Here is a 20,999-nt window from a genome sequence, read left to right as displayed (position 1 = left end):
AAGGTGAAGAGCTTGTACCTAGGAGCAGGTCATCATCCTTTGAAAACACTTCAGATTTAGAAGAAGTGTAATCCAGGTGATGCTTGGATTGCAGGACGGTGGGCGCAGCACGGTTACTCATCATGAACATCATGTGTAAAAGTGAAAGCAGTGCCCTCTTCATTTGATTTTGGGTTAAGTTTTGGACATTTTTTTAATTTTGATTTTTACATTTTTCTTCAAACAGATGTACTGAATTGAGGCAAATGAGGACAAAGCTTATTTTGATGTAGACATTTAGCAGAAGTGAAGCACGACATGGATGTGAAAGCAATGTTACTAAGATTAGAACCATTGTAACCTAATATAATCTGTACATTTAAATACCTCATTATTAATTAAAATATTTGGGAAACTGAAGTCCCACGATCACAAACAAGCCATATTTACGAGAGCTTGCGATAGATGGTTACATATATAGATACAAAGATTACGTCATTCTTACCGGCCTCAGTATTGTCTGTGGTGCTTATGTCTTTTTGTTTACATAAGAATGTCACCTCAATTTTTGACAAAATTCAAAATGACCAGCCCGAGCTGAGGTAAGAGGAAAACAACTGTGCTGGGACATGTTTTTGTCATTTCTTGCCAGGCTGGTTTTGTCTATTTGTTTGCTTTGCTTTGAGTTTTTGCAGCATCTGCTCCGCTACACACGAGAACACGTGCATGTAGCGAAGCAGCTGTAGTTAAGATAACCTGTTAGCCAAGCTTTGTAAGAATTAGAAGATTTAGCCCAAATGGATTAGGTTTCAAAGTCATGGTTCAAAGGTTTGGCTTTGAGTCGAATTAGCGAGGAAAGACCATTAATGTGAACTAGCCTGTACGGGAACTTTCTTTGAAAGGGTTGGCAACCAAAAGTGGTGCTACAACTAAAGCGACTTTTGGTTGCTCCCTTGTCAAAAGGGGTCGCCACAGCGGTTAGCTCCACCTGTTTGATTTTACAGTGGATGCGCTTCCTGACACAGCCCCAAAGGGTTGAGGGTGTATATCCTTAATGTGGTCACTGTAGGCACACAGATCTGGCAGTGATCAGAGAAGCCCCACCCACCTGTTCAAACCTTCTGTTTGCAATGGGTAGCCAATCAGAAGAAAGGTGGCTTAAAGGGAGAGGAGCTCAAACGATTTGTTTTATACAGTGCATGAACTGAGTGCATGAACTGAGGCCCGGTATGAGAGAAAAAAAGGATTATTTTGAACTGTGAATCATGCAAAATGGCTCTAATAGAGTGCAAGAATAAAAATATGGAGTTGGGAATGAGCATAAAGGGTCCCCCTGAAAAAAGAGTGACAATCATATGCAGGTTTGAAAGCAAAACAAGTCATTTCCTTATTACATACTTTACACTCACAAATCCTTAAATGAGTTTCAGAACTTTACTGGGTTTTGTTGAATCTGAATTGGCAGCTATTCATTTTTTTCATGTAAGAAGTTTCCAGATATTTTTCATTGCCAAACCTCTATCTTTGTCTTACTTCTTTCTCTCCGCATTTCCCTTCCTTGCTCTTTCACATGCATGCATACACAAACACATTCACCAAACCTCTCCTCTCTCTGTCTGTTTCTCTCTCTTCCCGCTACCTTGGTTCTTTTGCATGGTGCCTGGCTGTTTAGAGGAAGTATGCATATGTATGGGCGAGACGGTGGATCGTGACGGGATCTGACATGCGGGGACAAGATCAAAGCGCTCCATCTGATCCCATAAAAACAGACGCAAACCCTCCTCTCATCCTTACAAAACCCCCACTGATAGTCAACTCTGCCAGCACTGACTCCTCCATCTTCTCTCCTCTCCTGCTTTCCTTTTCTCTCTTTTTACCTCCATCCCAGCGTGCCGCGTTCCCACGTAAAGGCCTGCCTGCCTGACTTTGCGATTATGCCCTGTGATAAACAATGGCCCGTTTAGCTCATAAAGCAGGAGTGTTGTGCATAATGCTTACAATAAAAGATAGCATCTCTTCACTCATCTTATTTACCTCTCCCATGGTGGCATGGGCGACGAGCTGTTCTATAAATACCGCAGGGAGGAAGGAAAGGGAAGGAAATGCAGATGCAGACATACATCTGTTGGTCAAATAAAATGTCTTCAAAGTCACTTGATGAGAAGAAGAGGAAAACAGAACTATTTATATATGCGCTTGCATTTAGCGTCAGGTGATAAAGGTGCCATTTAAAATCTGCTCCATCCTTTCTGGTAAGTGAGGTTAGCCTCAACCGGTGCAGGCTGACATCCGTATCACATTTTGACTCATCTTTATGGAACATATAGATTGATGCGGAAGCCGGGACACATTTTCCCCCCGATCTCTCCTCTTCGCCGCCACCCCAGCTTTAATTCCCTCCTTTCTCCTTTTTCCCCAGCCTCCCTTTCTTTCTCCTTTTCCTCCCCCCTTTCCAGTAAGGAAGATGTATGAGTTTGAATTATTGATTCAGACACATGCTACATGCTGCTTGGAGTCATTATTTGTTCAGGTGAGTGTCATGCTGCTCGCTATGAAACAGATACCACGGGGATTAAGCGACACAATCAGGACTTAAAGACAGCCGCCCTCCCTAAAATAACATGGCCCTCGCTGCAAGACGAATGCTCCCCAAAACCCGACTTCATTTGTTTATGACTCGCACATTAGTCATTCTGCGGCTAAATTATAGCGCGGGGGTAAAGATTAATTCAAGCACAGGCTTTTTCTATTGTTTTTACTTCTTTGTGTTTTCGTGAAGCCTAATAACACAGCAGATGAATATAGGTGCAAGCATCCTACACACTGATTAAAAAAAAAAAAAAAACGAAAGAACATGCAGCTTTTGTTGGTCGTAGGCGTGCGAAAAATAGACAGATGTCCAGAGCAAAGACAGAATGACATGCATATTCACATTTTTGCCCTGGCTCTCATTATGGGCTTTACGGCAAAATACCTCACCAAACTCTAAATCTTGCTTTACATTCATTGGATTGATACTGATAATCTAAAGCTAGGTGAGCGGTGATGTTGATCATGTGAGCAGTTATTAAAAAAAAAAAAAAAAAATTAGATGGTTTAGTTTGGGTGGAGGAAAGCTCTAATACAAAAGCCTCGAGAGAATGAAGCAGGAGGTAAAATGTTGCTAACTGTTCATTTAGCCCTGGCTAAGTGGTCAGGGACGCTGGACAGGTGAACTCTATTCTCCCCACTGGCCCTGCGGGGTGTGTGTGTGTGTGTGTGTGTGTGTGTGTGTGTGTGTGGACTGTAACAGAATTTCTCTAGTCCTCTGGGCCCTGGTGCAAAGCAGAGAATAAATGGTGGAGGTGGCAGGCCAGGACAGAAAAATCAATGCCTGCTTATACAGACATGACACACCAGCAGCTAACTGCATTCTGTGTGTGTTGTGTGTGTGCGTGCGTGTGGGCGTAGATGTACAGCGTGCAATCATATGGTCCTCTGCTCCGCGGTTGTGAGTGCAACTACCCAGCAACCTCCATTTCCTTTCTCACAGGGTAGATTTTTCTAGTATTTTGCGTCAGCTTTGGGATCAGTAAATAACCCTTGTTTTTTTTTTTTTTTTCCCCCTCCCCCCTCCTCCTGATCATTCCTATCTGCCCCTCTTCTTCTCCTGCAGGAAGTTTGAATGTGAGTTGTGTGACCGCTCCTTCAGTGAAAAATGGGCCCTGAACAACCACATGAAACTGCACAGTGGAGAGAAACCATATAAGTGTGCTTGGCCATCCTGCCACTACGCCTTCCTCAACCTGTCAGCCATGAAGGACCACTACAGGACGCACACAGGTGAGACACAGTTAGCCACCACCACTGTGAACCATTACTGCAACTCCTCCATAAACACATTGACTGACACTCTAAAGTGCAGAATTCATGAGGCTGGCTTTAAAAAAAAAAAAAAAGCAATCAGTGCTTTTATGAGTCTGGGACAAAGGGTTATTTATCAAGAAAGGCTATCCTTGGATCAGACAAAATGTACTTTTTCATTCCTCTATAGCGGCTATCAGCTATTCAACAAAATGAAGTTTATGTGAACTGTGAAAATCTCACATTAATTATGAATCTTCACAGCTTTGTTTGGAATAAATATACACAAGTTTTTGGCCGATAATAGCCTCGACTTGTCCATCTGTACTGATTTTCAACATCCAGGGAAAGTCGAGAACTAGTTCTTGGCGCCGTTGCAAACACTTGCTAGATGGTTAAACACACCTTCTGAACCCGATAGGACTGTCACTGTTATATGATGTTATATCAGCCAATTTATAGCCAAAACAAAACAGCACAGGGATGTTTGAATTTTTGTGTTTGTTTTATTTTGTGCCATCCTCCAGACTTGGATGGTTGAATGTTGTGGAAATTAAGGTAGTGTGTAGTTCCCAAATCCAACTGGTTGTCATGTGTATTTCCCCCAAAATCCATCTGGTCGCCAAGTGTGTCTTCCTCAAATCCAGCTGGTCAATGAGTGTGTGTTCATCAAGTCCATCTGATCCTCAAGAGTATTTTTTTTCTTGCTTTACACCAGTCCTCTGTGTGTGTGTGTGTGTGTTTTTTCTATGATGCAAAATGGGCTGCATTTATATAACACTTTTCTTGTCTTATTGACCGCTGAAAGCTCTTTACACCACAGGCTTTTTTTTTTTCTTCGATAATTGGATCAAACCCTGACCTTCCGATTAGTGGAAAACCTGCTCTGCCGCCTGAGCTGCAACTGCCTCAGAAAAATAAAAAGCGGATAAAAACCCACTTGTGCTTTGGCATGTGTTCATTCAGGTATCCAACCTTTGATCCAAAAAGAGAAGCATTAGGAATTAGAAGCTTCCCGTTTCTTTAAAAATATGTTTTCCCTGAGTTACAGCTATCGGATACAATATTGATTCTGAGGTTTTCTTTTCTAACCTCACCTGGAATTTCAATCTGAAGCCTATTTGAAAATCATTTACATCACTTTTGAACATCTATATGCAGTCATTAGTAATTTACCCACTTTCTTGTTAACCACCACTACACTGGTTCCACTACAAAGTGGATTGCTTGATTAAAAGCGATGAAACCAGCCCATGACTCTTTCCATTGAGATGAATGATTACTTTAATTGTGCATTTTCCCTCTGATTCCATTCTTCCCTTTCATTTCTGTACATACAGTCAAGAACACTGTAGGACTGCTTTGAATTGCGTGGTTTTCTTTTTTAACTTACTAAAAACTTTGGATAGACAGATGGTGCAGTGGGCGGTGGGAGGATACTGTCTTGAATAATAGCCCCTCGATAGGAGCCCAAGTCAGTTTCTTTGAAAGTGTCTTTATGCTGCAGCCCAGCAGTTTCCCCTCGGCCTCAGTAATGTCCCACACATGGCTCCTTGATGCCCTTTTAAGTCAATGACAGAAGCAGCAGCAGCCAGTGGCCTGACAGCCTGACTGAGTGCTTGCAGGAGAGCCCTCCATCCGTCACGGGTGCCTGGTGTGTGTGCGGGTTTCTGTGTGTGTGTCAGTGTAAGACTTGCTGAATGTTATTTTAAATGTGTTTTAACAGTGATGTAACGTCAAGGCGCCTCTGACATAATTAGATGTTTTATTTTCATTTGTTTCCAACTCTCATCATTCCCCATCAAGTGGCTGGCGTCACACTGTCACTTAGCTGTCATTTCAAGAGGTGTGTGTGTGTGTGTGTGTGTGTGTGTGTGTGTGTGTGTGTGTGTGTGTGTGTGTGTGTGTGTGTGTGTGTGAGAGAGAGAGAGAGAGAGAGAGAGAGAATTTGACAGGGGAAACACAGACTTGAGAGTGAGTTAAGTGATTGAGAGGGGAAAAAAATGATTGAATAAGGGAACTTGAAAGATCAAGGGTGACCAAATAAGAACATATGAAGGTAGGAGAATTAAGATTGAACCTGGAAAAAAAAAAAAAAAAAAAACTAATTTTAGTCAGCAGCGAGACCTGACTTGATTAGCGACACCCAAAAAAGCTAACACAATTTGCTCTGCTGTGACCTCCGACACTCCTTTCCCAGTTATAATTGGTGCAGGGTTAGGGCGGCTAGCTGTAGCTTTACAATCACGGCAATCACATTCCAGCAGCCAACCTGACACACTGAAATATTATCTGCATGTGTGTGATCTGTTTAAAAGTTATAAATCGTCTCCTTCACAGGGCCGAGATGCAATACTAATAAAACAAGTAGGAGATTTAAAAGTTGAACTAATCTGTCCAGGGAACAGAGCAGTCAGTAATGGAGGGGATGGAAGTTACAGTACATGCATCTGGGTTATGTAGAGGCTCCCAGGACGGTGACTAACTGCAGTGTTTGTACTGGAGCTGAGTGTAATGATACGTAGCTCATTAGTTGTAAAGTGTAAAATTAAACGTCACAAAGTGAGGAAGGAAAAGCCAAAACATCCCCATACCAAGAACGTTATCATGGTTACAAGCATTGATTGACTAGGTTTATGTCAGGTGTGTATAATTGGATTATAATCCTTAAAATAACATTCCTAATCCCTCAAAACAGCAGTTGAGGATCATTTTTGAAACATTATGTGCAGATCGAGCATATGCTGAGCAAAGAAACAGCATGCAAATATGCATTCATGAGTAATGCTAAACCCTTCCTCTCAACAGTTGACTGATCGAATCTGATTTGGCACAACAGGGTAAATTTAGGTTTTAGCAGTAGGGTGTTTTCTTAAATAGTGACCAGGGCCAGAGCATTTCCAAATAAAACGACCACTCTGAACTTTTTAAGAAGTCACTTTACGACATCAACATTTAGTGTTTACTCAGCAACAGATAGAGTGACATAGGGTGAACAGCAGAGCATCTGTGACTGATCCTCCCAGCTGATCAAAAAGCCAAACAATGATCAACTGGCCCAAAGGAAAAAAGATGTTACTGCTGCATAGCTTGATATATAGTATAATTTAATAGTAGATATATTATTTTGTGATGTATTTTATGTTAACAATTTAAATCTGCTACATAATTCAGTGGTGGACACCCCATGATCCCCTTTAGACACACCCCCACATCCTGTAGGCATCAGTGACAGACAGGGGGATGAGTTCTGTTAGCCTGCAGCAAAGTTAACAACAAATGTGACAAATTTAAACTTTGTGGCACACTAAATTGTTTGTCTGCACACAGGCACCTTTAACTTCTTCTTAATTCAATTTTTCTGTTGCGTTAAAAAAAAAAAATAAGGTAGAAGTGGATGCGAGCAGGTGAAAGGATTGCTTTTCTTCAGATTTAAGCTTTTTGAACAGCTGGGTTGAAAAAAAGACTTTTTACCCGTAAAGTTACGCTAGTGATTGCAGTAATAAGCACTGCTGTTGTCAACTCTAGAAAAACATTTTCTCACACTCAGCCTGGGTTCACTGTCTCAGCCGTGGCTCTGCCTCTGCCCACTGTGTGTGTGTCTCAGAGAGGAGTGGCTGGAGCTTCAACATAAACTACACCGGTGAGCTCCGGGTCAGTGTTTCTGCTGGGAAACACAGAGGCTTCTAGGGGTGAATCTTATAATACTTTTTATTCGGACACGCGCTCTAGAATAGAGTGCACGCAAATGCCGAGTGAAACACTCGCACCCCCCACCCCCCAACTTTGCTCCACTTTCCCTACTGTGTTTTCCCACCACTTAGAACAGCCTCTATTTTTCAGTAACCTCATATGCTTCCTTTAATGTGAAAACATACTATTGACTATAGGAAATACTACTTGTTAATGAGGGTTTCCTTTAACTACATCTCTTCTCATGTGAACTTGTAGCTGGGATTGGTGTGAAGATCGTGGGAGGCCCTAACGGGTCAGTTGGTGGACACTTTACTTGCCTGATATACTTTTTTTAAATTTTACACCACTCTTCCTCCATTTCCTTTTCAATGTATATCAGTTTTTAAAAGCTGCTTGATAGAGGCCAAATCACAGATACATATTACTGATATGTACACTGCAGCCAGACTACCAACCAACACTGGTGTCATCCCGTGGATAGAGTTGCTGGTTGTGACATGCAGAGCCCCCCCCCCTCCGTGAAAAACATTGGTTTAAAAAAAAAAAAAAAGTTAAAATCTTGGTGCTCCTTGTCCTGCCTCTAATGGTATTCACGGTTGCTCTGTGATTTGTGTGTTTTTTATGTTAATCGTTCCCCGCTCACAGACCAGTCATGTCCAAGGGAGGGGTAGAGGGCGTGGATGGGGGATCAAGTGGTCGACAGCCGCCAGGGTCATTTGTAACGGCTGATGAATGAGCAACTCAAAAAAATAAATAAGTGCACTGAATCCGACCCACCCAGTTTTTCCCAGGCTCTTGGGCATTGTGTGGTGGTGGTGGGGAGGTTGGTAGAGGAGGTCTGGACACAGCGACAGGGCCACAATTGATTTCCTCATTGCTTCAGTTTGTCGCTTAATCTGGCGATATGCTGATAAATCTTCGCACTTTGTCAATTAATTTCCCTGAAAAATGAGACCCAAAATGGCGAGCACATCAATACAACAGCGGATTCCGTGTCAAAAATTAAGCGGTAAAATTAATTGCCCTCCCATCCGCTCCTGCTAAAACATAACTAATGAGGGAGGCAATTATAGCTGCATGCAGACTCCTCCGGGGTTATTTAAAACGCACACACGCGCACACATATATACGCATTCACACACACATGCAAAGAAGGGTTGTATATTTTGACTTCAAAGTTCTTTTATTGTCTCGCAATAAGGCATATTTAATTCCAGTAAAGGGCGGAGGGTTGAGGTGTATCATGGGAACAAAGGAGACGAAGTGATAGCTATTTTCAAATAGCCAAAAAAAAGTTTAATGGCTCTCAGTGCAGATGCATTAGCAGGAAGTGTGTTTTTAGGACATTTTAGGGTGTGGCGTTCGATTTTCTGCACATTGGATTGTGTGTAGCTTTTTGCCACCTGCAACTTGAATTGCATTTGTTTGCAACTTTGTATGTCTGGTCATCAGGACTGATGAAAGAGGTCAGGGTGCACGGGCTCAGATGCATTCAGGTTGGACTTAAAGTTGAAGCTGCTAAAGGATACAGATAGGTTTTTAAGGTTAACGTTCTCCTAAAGTTTTTAGAGTTGTTATTGTGTAAAGGTAAAGGTTAACACAAATTGTGCATGCTTGTAGTCAGTTCAAGGTTATGAGGTGTCTACCTGAAAGCGTCCAGCAGCTAGATCTCCCGTTGTTGATAGCACCATGTCACTCTTTTACTACCCTACCTGACCATCCCCACCCTGGACCTGAGAGCGTTCAGCCCCACAGAACAACAGATGAAAAGCACACATGTAATTTATCGCCAACGTTTCCTCCTCAAGAATAATTGTGGTGACCGCGGCTGGGCGTAGGGATCGATGGCTATGGATTTTTCTGTGGTGGGGTCTTGTAGCGTTGGGTGTAATGAGAGATGGATAGGAGGGAGGGTGGAGGAGGGACCAGTGCTGTTATTCTGATGGGGGAGAAATGGTCTGATCAGATGCTTAGTAACTCACGTAGAGTTTAGAGACACAGCAATATAGGTGTAATTTGTTTATTTATTTTAATCAAAGGCCATGAAAACCCATTTTCTCTTCTATCAGTAGCATGGTAGATGGGGGGAGAAAAAAAACTTATTCCACAATTACAGCTTTGGTCGTTTATTGGGAGGTTTGTGTGGGTCCTGTCTGTGGTGACCAGGGCTCAGAAGGGAAAAGTAATGCTACACATTTATGTGTATCAATCAGGGTTTATTCTTTTTAAGTGACAGTTGGATACAGAATCATTGTTGGTGGGGTTTTTTTTGTTTTGGGTTTTTTTGCATATTTTGCCAATCGATCAAACCGCACTTTCACAATCCAAGTGAAGGTTAATACCTTGTTTTTTGACATTTAAACTCATGCTAAAGATATCCAGGGATGTAAAGTAGTCTTGTTGCTGGCAGTATTTAATCATGATTAATCCATGTCATGGAGAATTGCGATGCTGTTAGGGCCTTTAAAAATTTTTGCTGCTACACTTCAGCTTGTTCTGCATCAGTGCAGTCCATTCGTCCTCACTTTCCAAGAAGCAGAGATTTCTAATAGATTTTATCTTTCTATAATAAATTTGTAAATTCTATGAATCTTTTTTTTTTTCCAGTTTATATCAGATACAAAGAGTTTTTTTTTTAAAAATGTAGCTACATAAAAAAACAGACTTGGACATTCATTGCTCCTTTAAAGGCCATCTACACTGGGACTGAAAAGTGAACCTGTATGAATTGGCGAACAAATCCACCTTTTTGAAGGCTGTTTTTCTCCCCTCTAAGTGGCACTGCATTAAAACTCTTCTCACAGTCGAGTGGCTTTAAATGGGTGTAATAGAGGAAACTTGAGGCTGCTTTGTCTCTGCGGATTCGGTGAAAGCTGCTATCGGTGCAGAAGAGGAGCAGAGCACTACTGAGGCCCAGCTGGAAGAGTCACCCAAATGTGTTATCAGTATGTGGCAAGAGCTGGAGTTCAACATCAGCATTTAGATGAATATTTAAGTGATGGAGAGCTCAGCTGCACGTACCGCGTGTGTTAAAATGTGTGATGTGGCACCCACAGTGTTTTTCTACATGTGCAGGTACACAACATGCACATATATCACACCACATGCAGTTTGATTTGCGCCAGGATTTGCATACACATCTGTGTCCATTCTCTAAATGCGTGCATGCATTTCCCTGAGTGCGTCTTATCGCAAATGTTTCAGTGTTGTGTGTGTGTGTGTGTGTGTGTGTGTGTGTGTGTGTGTGTGTGTGTGTGTGTGTGTGTGTGTGTGTGCGCGCACAGGAGTGTGCGACTGCCTGTGTGCAGTGGCAGACACAGAAAGAAAGAGAGAGGTAGAAAGAGGGAGTGTGAGAGAGAAAAGACCATCATGCTGTTAATGACAGAGCCAGATGCAGAGAAGAGAAGAGGAGTGTAAAAAAGCTCTCTGTGCTCCCCATCTGGAAGGCATCGCCCCCAAATGAAGTTGTACAAAACCATCCCATTGATAATAAAGCTAATTTTTATGGCTCTGACAAGTATGTAATTATGTTCAGCGGTGCTTTTCAGATTTTATCACAGTCAATAAACCACACTGGCAATTTCCCGTCCCCCATTTGACATATTTACACGGATCCATCTGATTGGAGGAATTAGTTAGCTATGAGAGCTCTGATGGATATACACTAGTGATCTGTGACTTCTGCTTGGCTCATCTGTTAGCCAACTAGACCCTCTGCTCATCTGTTCAGTCTGTCTCTTCGTTTCTCGCCTTCTGCCTTTCTCCCACTTTACACATTTTCCCTGTCTAACGATTTCTCTCCTCTTTGTCTTAACTTCAGTTCTCAGATTTTGCTCAGCGGCTCCTCGGCTGCCATTTTCACTGAAAGGCGGGATTGCTCATTCTTTCCTGCACCAAACTTTTCCACTCGGAGGATTTTATAAATCAAATTCAACAACCCTTCACTTAGTGCCACCCTGTGATAATTGAGATTGCAATTTTACTGTTTAGCTGGATCTTTTTTTTTTTTTTTTTATTCATGTTAATTCAACATTAAAATTAAAAGCGATTAAAAGTATAATTAAAGGACAGATTAATTATGCTGATCTTTATTTGAGGCAGGCAGATGGAAAACACCTGAAACAGGATCAGTTTCATGAGCAGTGTAGATTACCATGCTTGTGTGAATGAAACCTGCTGTAAAAGCCTAGTTTTTTTTTTTTTTTTGTGACTTCACATTTCTAGCGAATCAAATAAGTTTAAAAAAGTCAAGAATGATACAAAGCCACACTAAATACACGTTAAACTAAAGGTTAAAGGTTTGATGTCCTTCTACATTTTCAACAATGAAAAATAAGCAGTTTTGTTGCTTTAGGTTGTCTTTCATAGGCATCTTAGTTCCAGGTTAAATGCCCCCCCGTCAAGAAACATATGTGTAATACTATAAGGTGTTTCAGATTAAGTAATCGAAAGCTGATATTCCACTTTCAGGTCCATAGATACCAGCAGATACCCACTATTACGGATTTAGATGAGATTTTAAAAAGTAATATTTAACTGTTTACGTTTTAAGTTCACTCACGGTGGTGTGGTAAACCTTGGGTTTCTTCTGAACCTCTTTAATTGCTTCAGCTCCAAATTTTAATTGACTGAAATTAATCTTTAAACCATTTTTTTTTTTTTTTTTTTTTTTAATCTCTCGAATGTGATTTGGATTTGAATGAGAGCATTTCTGCAAAACAAAAGCAAATTAAGCAAAACATTTTCCCTATTAAGGTTCTCTCTGCCTGTTTGTAATTCTGGTTTCTCATACAGTCTGTTTTTCACAATCACTGATATCCCTAAAGCGCTATCTTTCTCTCTCCCTCCCGCTCTCTGTCTCTGTCTCTGTAGGAGAGAAGTCTTATTTATGTGACCTGTGTGGTTTTGCGGGAGGCACCAGACATGCCCTCACCAAACACAGACGCCAACACACAGGTAAGCATCAACTCACACAGCCTGAACTCATGTTGTAAACTTGTCTGAGCACACAAACTGATTCTTCTATGTGCAGGCCTTCATAATGTCAGAAGGTGTTTGGCACTGAGATCTGAGCAGCCATGTGGCTCAGGCAACTGTTGTGCCCTCCCTCAGTCGCACACATAGACTCGCATGCAGGCACATCAGTATGACATGCTGCTGTCAGTGATAGGCATGTGTACCAGTGTGGCTGACTGAATCTGAGATTTTTAATTTCAGTTATCATTTCACCATGTCATTCTGTCGCTTAGGGAAATTGCATTTTTCAGATAGGCTGTCAATAACGAGTGTTTTTTTGGAAATTGAGATAGTGAAACAAATACTGTTCTTAGCCGTTGTCTGGCAGGCGTCCAAGGATCAAGAATCCTGTTATAAATATTCATTTAGGTTTTCATTATTCATTTTGTTTGCTCCTCAGTTTTGCTGCCATTTTCCCCTGAAACCGCCAATTTCTGTCCTCCTCTGCTGCGTTGACATGTGTCAATTCCACTGATTTAGCTGCATGCCCAAATCTGTTGTGATACAGGTTCACGTGAAGGGACCGTCCCGCTCGTCTCTGTTTTTCCTGACAGTTTGACAGATGCAGATTTTTAAAGACCACTGCTAATGGGAATATTTTTGTGTTTCAAGGCCACTTTGTTCAGCTAGTTGGTGTCATTTCCTGTTTCTAAGCTTTCATACACGAAATGCACCAGAAGTGAGTGGTTAATGTCATTCTCAGTATGGAAATGTCACTGAAGCAGTAATTAAACAAACAGTGGACGATACATATGTCCATTAAATGTCATATCAGTGACAAAAATACACGATTGCCATATGTCTGCCAAATAAAAGTAATTAGAAGTAAAAAATAAAAAATTCCAAGAGCCTCTGTTGACAACATAAAATTGTTACACTTAGATACATACACGATAAGCCACATCATTAAAGCCACCTGTCTCGTGCAGGTTTTCCCTAGTGCTGTCAAAACTGATCTGACCATAGCATGGACTGAGCACTTCCTCTGAGGGTATCAGATACCAAGATGTTAGCAGCAGATCCTTTAACTGATGTAGGACATATTTTGTCAGGGCGCGACCCACAAATGTTTTTTCTCCTGTTCCTTACTTCATGTCTGAAACGTTTGCAGTTTGGTAGCCTTCTGATAGAAGGGTTACATGCTGGCATTGTTTAGGTAAGTGGTATGTTTCAAAGTGATGTCCAGACAAATGAGTGTCAAGTGTCATCACACTTGCATAGTTCATCTGGGTGCTATCTCTTCCCCAGGTAAACAACAAACATCCAAGTGTCTACACACCATGTAAAAGAAAGTGTTTCATCTGACCAGGCCACTCTCATCCATTGCACCACACACGTACCCACTCTGTGTTTTCGGAGTTGCACGTCGATCGGGATGGGCACTCTGACAGGTCTTCGGCTATGCAGCCCATATGCTACTTCTGTTAGATTAATGGCTGTGCTTCAAATACGGAAATCACAGTACAAACAGTAAAAATCCTTATCTGGATAACCAGCAAAATGTCGCTCATCTTATTTCTTGGAGATCCATACGTAAGTTTCCAGTGTATCCTGCTGACAGATAAATTGTTTTGGGTGAAAACACAGCACTTAACAACCCACTGACACTTCCACTTCTTACAGAGCACACATTTTAACTGGAACTAAAATATCTGTTTACCTCTCAGTTTACACTGCAGCCGACATTTAAACTACTTTGTATTTTTACATGTATAGTTTTAATATAAACTTTGAGTTCATTTGAATTTCAGACTTTATTTTTTATTCAGCTTGTACTTAAAAATGTAAAAAAAAAACAACACCTTTCTGCAGTTACACCCTTACATGCCCTTTCTTCAACGGACACAAACTGTTGCTTTACCTTTATGTCTTTAACTGATTTAAAATTGTAACTTCCATACAACATACAACTTCTTCTTATTTATTTATTTCAAGTTTTGGCAGCACCAGGGAAACCAATACATTGTCATCAAAATCATGTCAGATATAGCCTGCTAACTGGCCTTGCATCTTTATGTCTCTATGTATGTATGTTTACTTTACCTCACATTAGTAGGTCATTGTGGTCTCATCACTGTTGTCTGTCTGTCTCTCTTATCTTTTCAACCCCACCACTCACAGGAGAGAGACCCTTCAAATGTAAGCTCTGCAACTTCGCCTCCACCACGCAGTCCCACCTATCACGGCACAAACGTGTTCACACAGGGGAGAAACCGTATCGCTGCCCCTGGTGCGACTACAGGTACCGCCTCATTGACCCGCGCACGGTTGGTGGCGCTGATGGCTGCCACCATGGCACTGATGATCAGGGGGGTTGATAGGTGGGGATAGGAGGGGATGTGGGGGTTATATAAGAGTGTGGTTTGTGTGTTGGTGTGATAGCAGGTGGCATTGTGGGGTAGTTTGGAGGGATGAGTGGGGGTGGTGTTAATGCTAGTGGCTTTGTGTGCATGTGTGTGTTTGTGTGTTTTTATGGTTTCTGTGTGTCTGTGTGTGTATGTGATGGGTGGGTGGGAGACGTGGAGGGCAGACAGGTCTAATCTCCACAGCACGGCTCCATCTCATCACTCTGCCATCATCAACAGGCCCAGCCAGATCTCCCCAACACACACACACACACACACACACACACAGACACACACACACACGCTCTCCCTCACACGTACACACACAATGTCACTGTCACTGGCAGGTCCCTGTCATTAAAACACCATCATACCGCATCAGTAATTACACAGGAAATTGTCGGTGAAATTGAAAAAGTTTTGGCTGGCGTTGCACATCTCCATCTCTCTCGATCTTTCTCTGTCTCTCGCTCTCTCTCTCCCTTCTGTCTTCCTCTCTTTGTCTCACCCCGCACTTCCTCGTCAGGATGTGGCAGAAGAGTGTGAAAGGGAATGATCTCAAACCCATCATTGGTTTTAGATGTACTCTTCATTCGTTTTTTCCCCTCTGTGACAAAGTCATTTCAGCAGCTTGCTACACCTGCTCCGCTGTAGTGAAGCTCTTGACTCGTTTCATAAGTCTTTTGTATTCAGTTCAACTTAGAAAAAAAAAAATGAAATGCTGAGAAGTAATAGCTTCAGTCAGGCTATTCTTTAGCAATTATCAAAAGATTTTATCACCCTGTGTCCAAAGTTATCACAAAGTGTCTCTTTTGGGTATCAGTTAGAGACCGGCTAGAATGGGTCTTTTATTGTTTAATTTAAGTTTAATTAAGTTTCATTTCTGAGAGGATAAATCTTACTGAGATTTGGTGATTCTCGATTTTTAACTGTGGCACTCCCGGGAAAATCAAATATTTTAACATATCTTGTGAAATTTGTCTTCTTGATTGATTGGCTCAACTTTGTATTTCACTCCTACAGATTTTTTCCCGATATTTTTTCAGAGTGAAACAATGAGATTGTCCTTGCTGCTGTTGTTGTTGTTAGGTACTTTCTAGCATTGAGTGTGACGACCTTGTTGTTCTCCTGACTCTGTTTAGTATCATCATCAGATGAAACATTTGTTTATGAACAAAATGCTTCTAAAAGTTTGTAAATTTCCATCACTGTCATGCATTTTGATGTTAGGGGCCTGAGCACAGTTTCACAGTCTTATTGCTTTTAATTTTACACTTTGAAGACATTTTGGTGTTTGAACCAGAATGCCACAACATTATAAAATAAAGAAGTTGCTATTTTGTATATGTTTGTCCAGTATGATCAAAATCTTGCCAATGTGGATTTCTCATTAGGTCTGGTAAGGAATAGATTTTATACAATTCTCAGTTTGAGAACACTGGCCTGTGTTTTATGTTTGTTTAAATTTTGTCTCATATTTAAACCACCCCACTGAATTAATGCCACTATGGGAAAGATGCTAGCCAAATGTTCCTGGCCTGATTGATCTTTCACTGATACATAATGATCGTTACAGATAGTAGCAAATGAAACAGTAAATTAGAAGCCCAATTAACATTTTGGTGGGCCCAAGGGTTCAGAGAGGTCCTGAGGGGAAGGAGAAAGGTGGGGGGGGGGGGGGGGGGGGTTGTGGAAATGCCCTGCTGGGCTTGCTAATGTGAGGATGAGGAATTGAATGCCGTGAGGGGCCCTGTCTTTGCCTGGCTTTTACACTCTGAATGCATGTTTAAAACCGTGACGTCTCTTGTGGCCTGACCATGATAAGGAGCTCCTCGATGAGTTGGCACGTTTGACCTTTATGAAATAAATATGATGCAGCTGTAAAGAAATATTTAGGGTTGAGATGAGAGAAGCAGCTATAAGACTGACAGCTCTTGCCCAAAGAAAATATATCTGTTTTCTGGATATACCATAGATCTGATTTGCAGTATTATATTATCCATGTTAAATGGCAGCTATGTTTCTCACTTAATACAGTATTATCCCCATCAAGGCTGCTCCTCAAATGCATGTAAATGAGCAGGGAGTAAATGATCTATCAAATGCCACTCATCTACCATTCAGACAGAGATAGATAATAGAGGTGGATAATTATAGTTGGGGAATAGTGTTAAAAATATTCTAATGATATTGCACTGGGAGTCCTGGGCTGTCAATTAATGATGTCTACAGCTGTTTATGCAAGCTGCAAAAACGTCTTTACTTTAGTTTTAAGGAATCGTTTTTATCGTTCACAAAGAGGAGGATTTTTTTTTCTTTCTTTTTTTTTTCTCATTAAAGTCACAGTGGTCTAATTGATATGTCGCCTCTGAATCCTGCCATGTTGCCATGACTCTGGGGCTATTTTTGTTTATTGAATGCCTCACCATTCATTCTTCAATCTACCTGTTATAGTACTGTTTCAATTCAAGGCAATAGCGGCTTTGAGGATGACACGTTTGCTGTCAGTGGCAGGAAGGTTTGCGACCTTGTAAAGTGAAGGGAGAGACGAAGGAGGAGGGAAAGGCATTAATGATGATAACTGGGCCTCCCTGGCAGAATAAGATCCAAATAGCACCAATGATCCAAATACACTCCCTCCCAACTCTTAACACACACAAAGAAACACATTTAAATCTCCTCTAACGAAGCGGCTCTCAATTACACCTCTCCCATTACCATACAGTCTTCGTGAGGAGGAATATGGAAATAGCTTAAATAAAGGGGAGAGAGAGAGAGAGGGGAGAAACAGAAAGTGGCAGAGAAGGGGTGATGTATCCGTTGAGCATCAGTATGGCTGATTCCCATGGTGAGTGCATGGGTGGGGGAGGAAGTTGAAACAGTGTTGGACTAATTAATACAGTGTATAGTAGGAGGGCTGGTGTGGGCTTTCACTAACTGTGACACCTGCTGACTCCTAAACGCACATTGTGTTGTTTTAATATGACAATTACGCCATTACCATATCTGAGAGATAGCATGGCCCCCCTAGGAATCCACCCGCGCTCTCTTTAGAACCTTTTAGCTCCGCTTCAAATTTTATCTATTTATGCTCCCGCTTTCGAATAAGAAATCAGTTCACTTTTGGTATTAAATGCATTTTTTAGCAGCATCATTTGTGTTAATTTAAGTGCATGAGACAGTTTAAAGTTCTTTTTTTTTTTTTCCAGAATGCCAAAGAAAAGTCAACAGATGGCCATGATTTGTCTGTGAACCTCTTATTGTTTTTGCATGTGATGGCTGAAAAGAAAACAATCACAGTGATATGTGCAAGTTTGTTGGATAAAATATAATTAAGAAAATTAAGGTCAGTCAGTATACACTTTATGAGGCACACTTTGCTGGATTGGACCCTGTTTTACCTTCAGAACGGCCTTAATTCTTTTGAAGCATAGATTCAACAAGATGCTGGAAACATTTCTCGGAGATTTCGGTTCATGTCCATTTTGGACATAATGGCATCACACAGTTGTTGCTGATTTGTTGGCTGTGTATCCATGATGGGGAATCTCCTGTATCACCACATCCCAAAGGTGTTCTACTGGGTTGAGATCTGGTGACTGCATTGTCACGTTCAAGAAACCAGTTTGAGATGATGTGAACTTTGTGACATGGTGCACTATCCTGCTGGAAGCAACCGTCTGAAGATAGTTACACTGTGGTCATAAAAGCATGGTCAAGAATACTCAGGTAGGCTGTGGTGTTCAAGAAAATACCCCCCCCCCCCCATATTATTGCATCACCATCACCACCCTACTGTACCATCCAAGTGTCACAGCAGAAACTGAGACTCATCAGACCAGGCAATGTTTTTCCAGTCTTCTATTGTCCAATTTTGGTGAGCCTCTGTAAATTGTATCCTCAGAGTCCTGTTCTTAGGTGACAGGAGTGGCACCCAGTGTGAGCTTCTGCTGCGGGAGCCCTTCTTCAAGGTTTAATGTGTTGTGCATTCAGAGATGCTCTTCTACGTACCTTGGTTGTAATAAGAGCTTGAGTTACTGTTGCCTTCCTATCGACTCGAAGCAGTGTCACCGTTCTCCTCTAACTTCTGGCATCAACAAAGCATTTTGCCCCAGAAAACTGCTGCTCACTAGATATTTTCTCCTTTATGGGCGATTCTCTTTAAACCCTAGAGATGGTTGTGTGGGAAAATCCCAGTAGATCACCATTTTCTGAAATACTCAGACCAGCCTGTCTGGCATCAACAACTCTGCCACGTTCAGAGTCACTTAAATCACCTTTCTTCTCCATTCTGATGCTCAGTTTGAACTTGAGCAGGTTGTCTTGACCATGTTTTGGTGCCATGTGATTAGCTGATTAGATACTTTCATTAGTGAGCAGCTGTATCTAATACATTTGCTGTTCAGTGCTGAGTTTTATTTATTCTTTTGTTCCGATTGCATCCAAACATGGTCTTCAGCTTTGTGAAGAGCCCTCATTGTTAACTGCTGGCTGGTGCTTATGTGTTTTGTGCAGCATAAACAGGCACCAGTAAGGACCTGCTCTGTTTTTTTAGGCAGTGGAGCCAGGCTGGACTGTGGCCCCCATGATGGAGAGAGGTGTCTCTGCAAAAGTGAAAACAAATTCTCTCCTTGGCTGGTGTGAGCTATGGTACTGTGAGGCTTTATTGTCCCAGCCAAGGTGATAAGGGAGAGTAATTGCGTATTATACTGTCCGGGAATGTCAGGTCCAAACTGAGCACGAGTGCCCCATCCATCAACGCATGATTGTGTGTGAAACTGTGCTCTACACTGCACATGCTTGCTTGCATGATGCATTAAATGTGCTAGCGTTTGTGTGTGTTTATGGATTCATGTCTGTATATTCGAACCTGTGTAGTAATGTCAGAGATTTATTGTTTTTATTTTGGCGCAAACTGAGCTTTCTGTATGTCTGTATTCCATATGTATGTATGTGCATACGTCTTAATCATTCAGGGCTTCACTTATGTATGTGTGTGTGTGTGTGTGTGTGTGTGTGTGTGTGTGTGTGTGTGTGTGTATGTGTGTGTGTGTGTGTGTGTGTGTGTGTGTGTGTGTGTGTGTGTGTGTGTGTGTCCATGGGCAGGTTTAGATAGAGCCTGGGAGCAGGTCAGGCAGCATCATTAATCAGCAGAGGTTTGTGTGTGACTCTCTGGGCTGACATAGTTACATCCTATACCCTGCAGTAGCTCTGTGCCCTATCTGACCGGCCCAGAGACCCACAAACTCAAGCACACACAGCGTACACCGCTAATCCTATATAGCTTTCATACAACTGCAAATGATACATACTGAATAACAGATGCCTTCAGACATATCTTTGTAATGCATTCAATGGGCCTCTAGATGCACAACAGTCTCATAGCAGGCACTGTCCATAGCACCATTACACACACAGCTGGAAAACTGTAAAAAAAAGAAAGTATCGGTGGAAAATATAATGGCATGAAAGAAAATCAAACATATCTGCAAAATGTAAATATTGTTTCTGTAACAAGTTGTGTTTGCGGTTTATGAAAAGAGTCTTAGTCATGTGCTGCTTGTAGGCTTGTTTCATAGAGATGTATTTAGACTATGAATGCTGGGAGAGCCTGTCCAAACATGGCTCCTCTCTCAGCTCCAAAGCCCAGCTTGATTTTTTTTTTTCTTTTTTCAATCGTGTGTGTGTGTGTGTGTGTGTGTGTGTGTGTGTGTGTGTGTGTGTGTGTGTGTGTGTGTGTGTGTGTGTGTGTGTGTGTGTGTGTGTGTGTGTTAATTCTAAAAAGGAATAAGTCCTTTTTTTTTCCATCTTTGTTTGTCTCCCATAGATCCAACTGTGCAGAGAATATCCGAAAGCACATACTCCATACAGGAAAACACGAGGGTGTGAAGATGTACAACTGTCCCAAATGTAGCTATGCTACCAACTCGCCGATGGAGTTCCGCAATCACCTGAAGGACAATCACTCTGATATTGAGAACCCAGACCTTGCCTACTTGCATGCAGGTAATGTGCTGCTAAAAGAAATATAAAGTGTCTTTGTAATTCACCGAAATGTCCGTGCCTGATAAACAAAAGAGAGGTTTCTTAAAACATAGTGTCCATTCAGAACTAGCAGTG

The 20,999-nt window shown here is 41.7% G+C and overlaps 1 protein-coding gene across 1 annotated transcript in view; it reads left to right on the top strand.

The window, feature by feature from the left end:
- znf407 (zinc finger protein 407) overlaps window positions 1-20,999 on the top strand; it is a 151,747-nt gene that overhangs the window by 87,500 nt on the left and 43,248 nt on the right. The window contains exons 6-9 of the mRNA XM_030748966.1: window positions 3,635-3,801; window positions 12,391-12,474; window positions 14,656-14,776; window positions 20,707-20,885. Of these exons, the coding sequence (XP_030604826.1) occupies window positions 3,635-3,801; window positions 12,391-12,474; window positions 14,656-14,776; window positions 20,707-20,885 (551 nt within the window). The remainder of the gene's footprint in view (window positions 1-3,634; window positions 3,802-12,390; window positions 12,475-14,655; window positions 14,777-20,706; window positions 20,886-20,999) is intronic.

This window comes from Archocentrus centrarchus, chromosome 16 (genome assembly GCF_007364275.1).
Source record: "Archocentrus centrarchus isolate MPI-CPG fArcCen1 chromosome 16, fArcCen1, whole genome shotgun sequence".
In the NCBI taxonomy this organism is placed as follows: domain Eukaryota; kingdom Metazoa; phylum Chordata; class Actinopteri; order Cichliformes; family Cichlidae; genus Archocentrus; species Archocentrus centrarchus.
The sequence above is the reverse complement of the archived record's forward strand: the minus strand, read 5'-3'. Positions and strand labels throughout refer to the sequence as shown.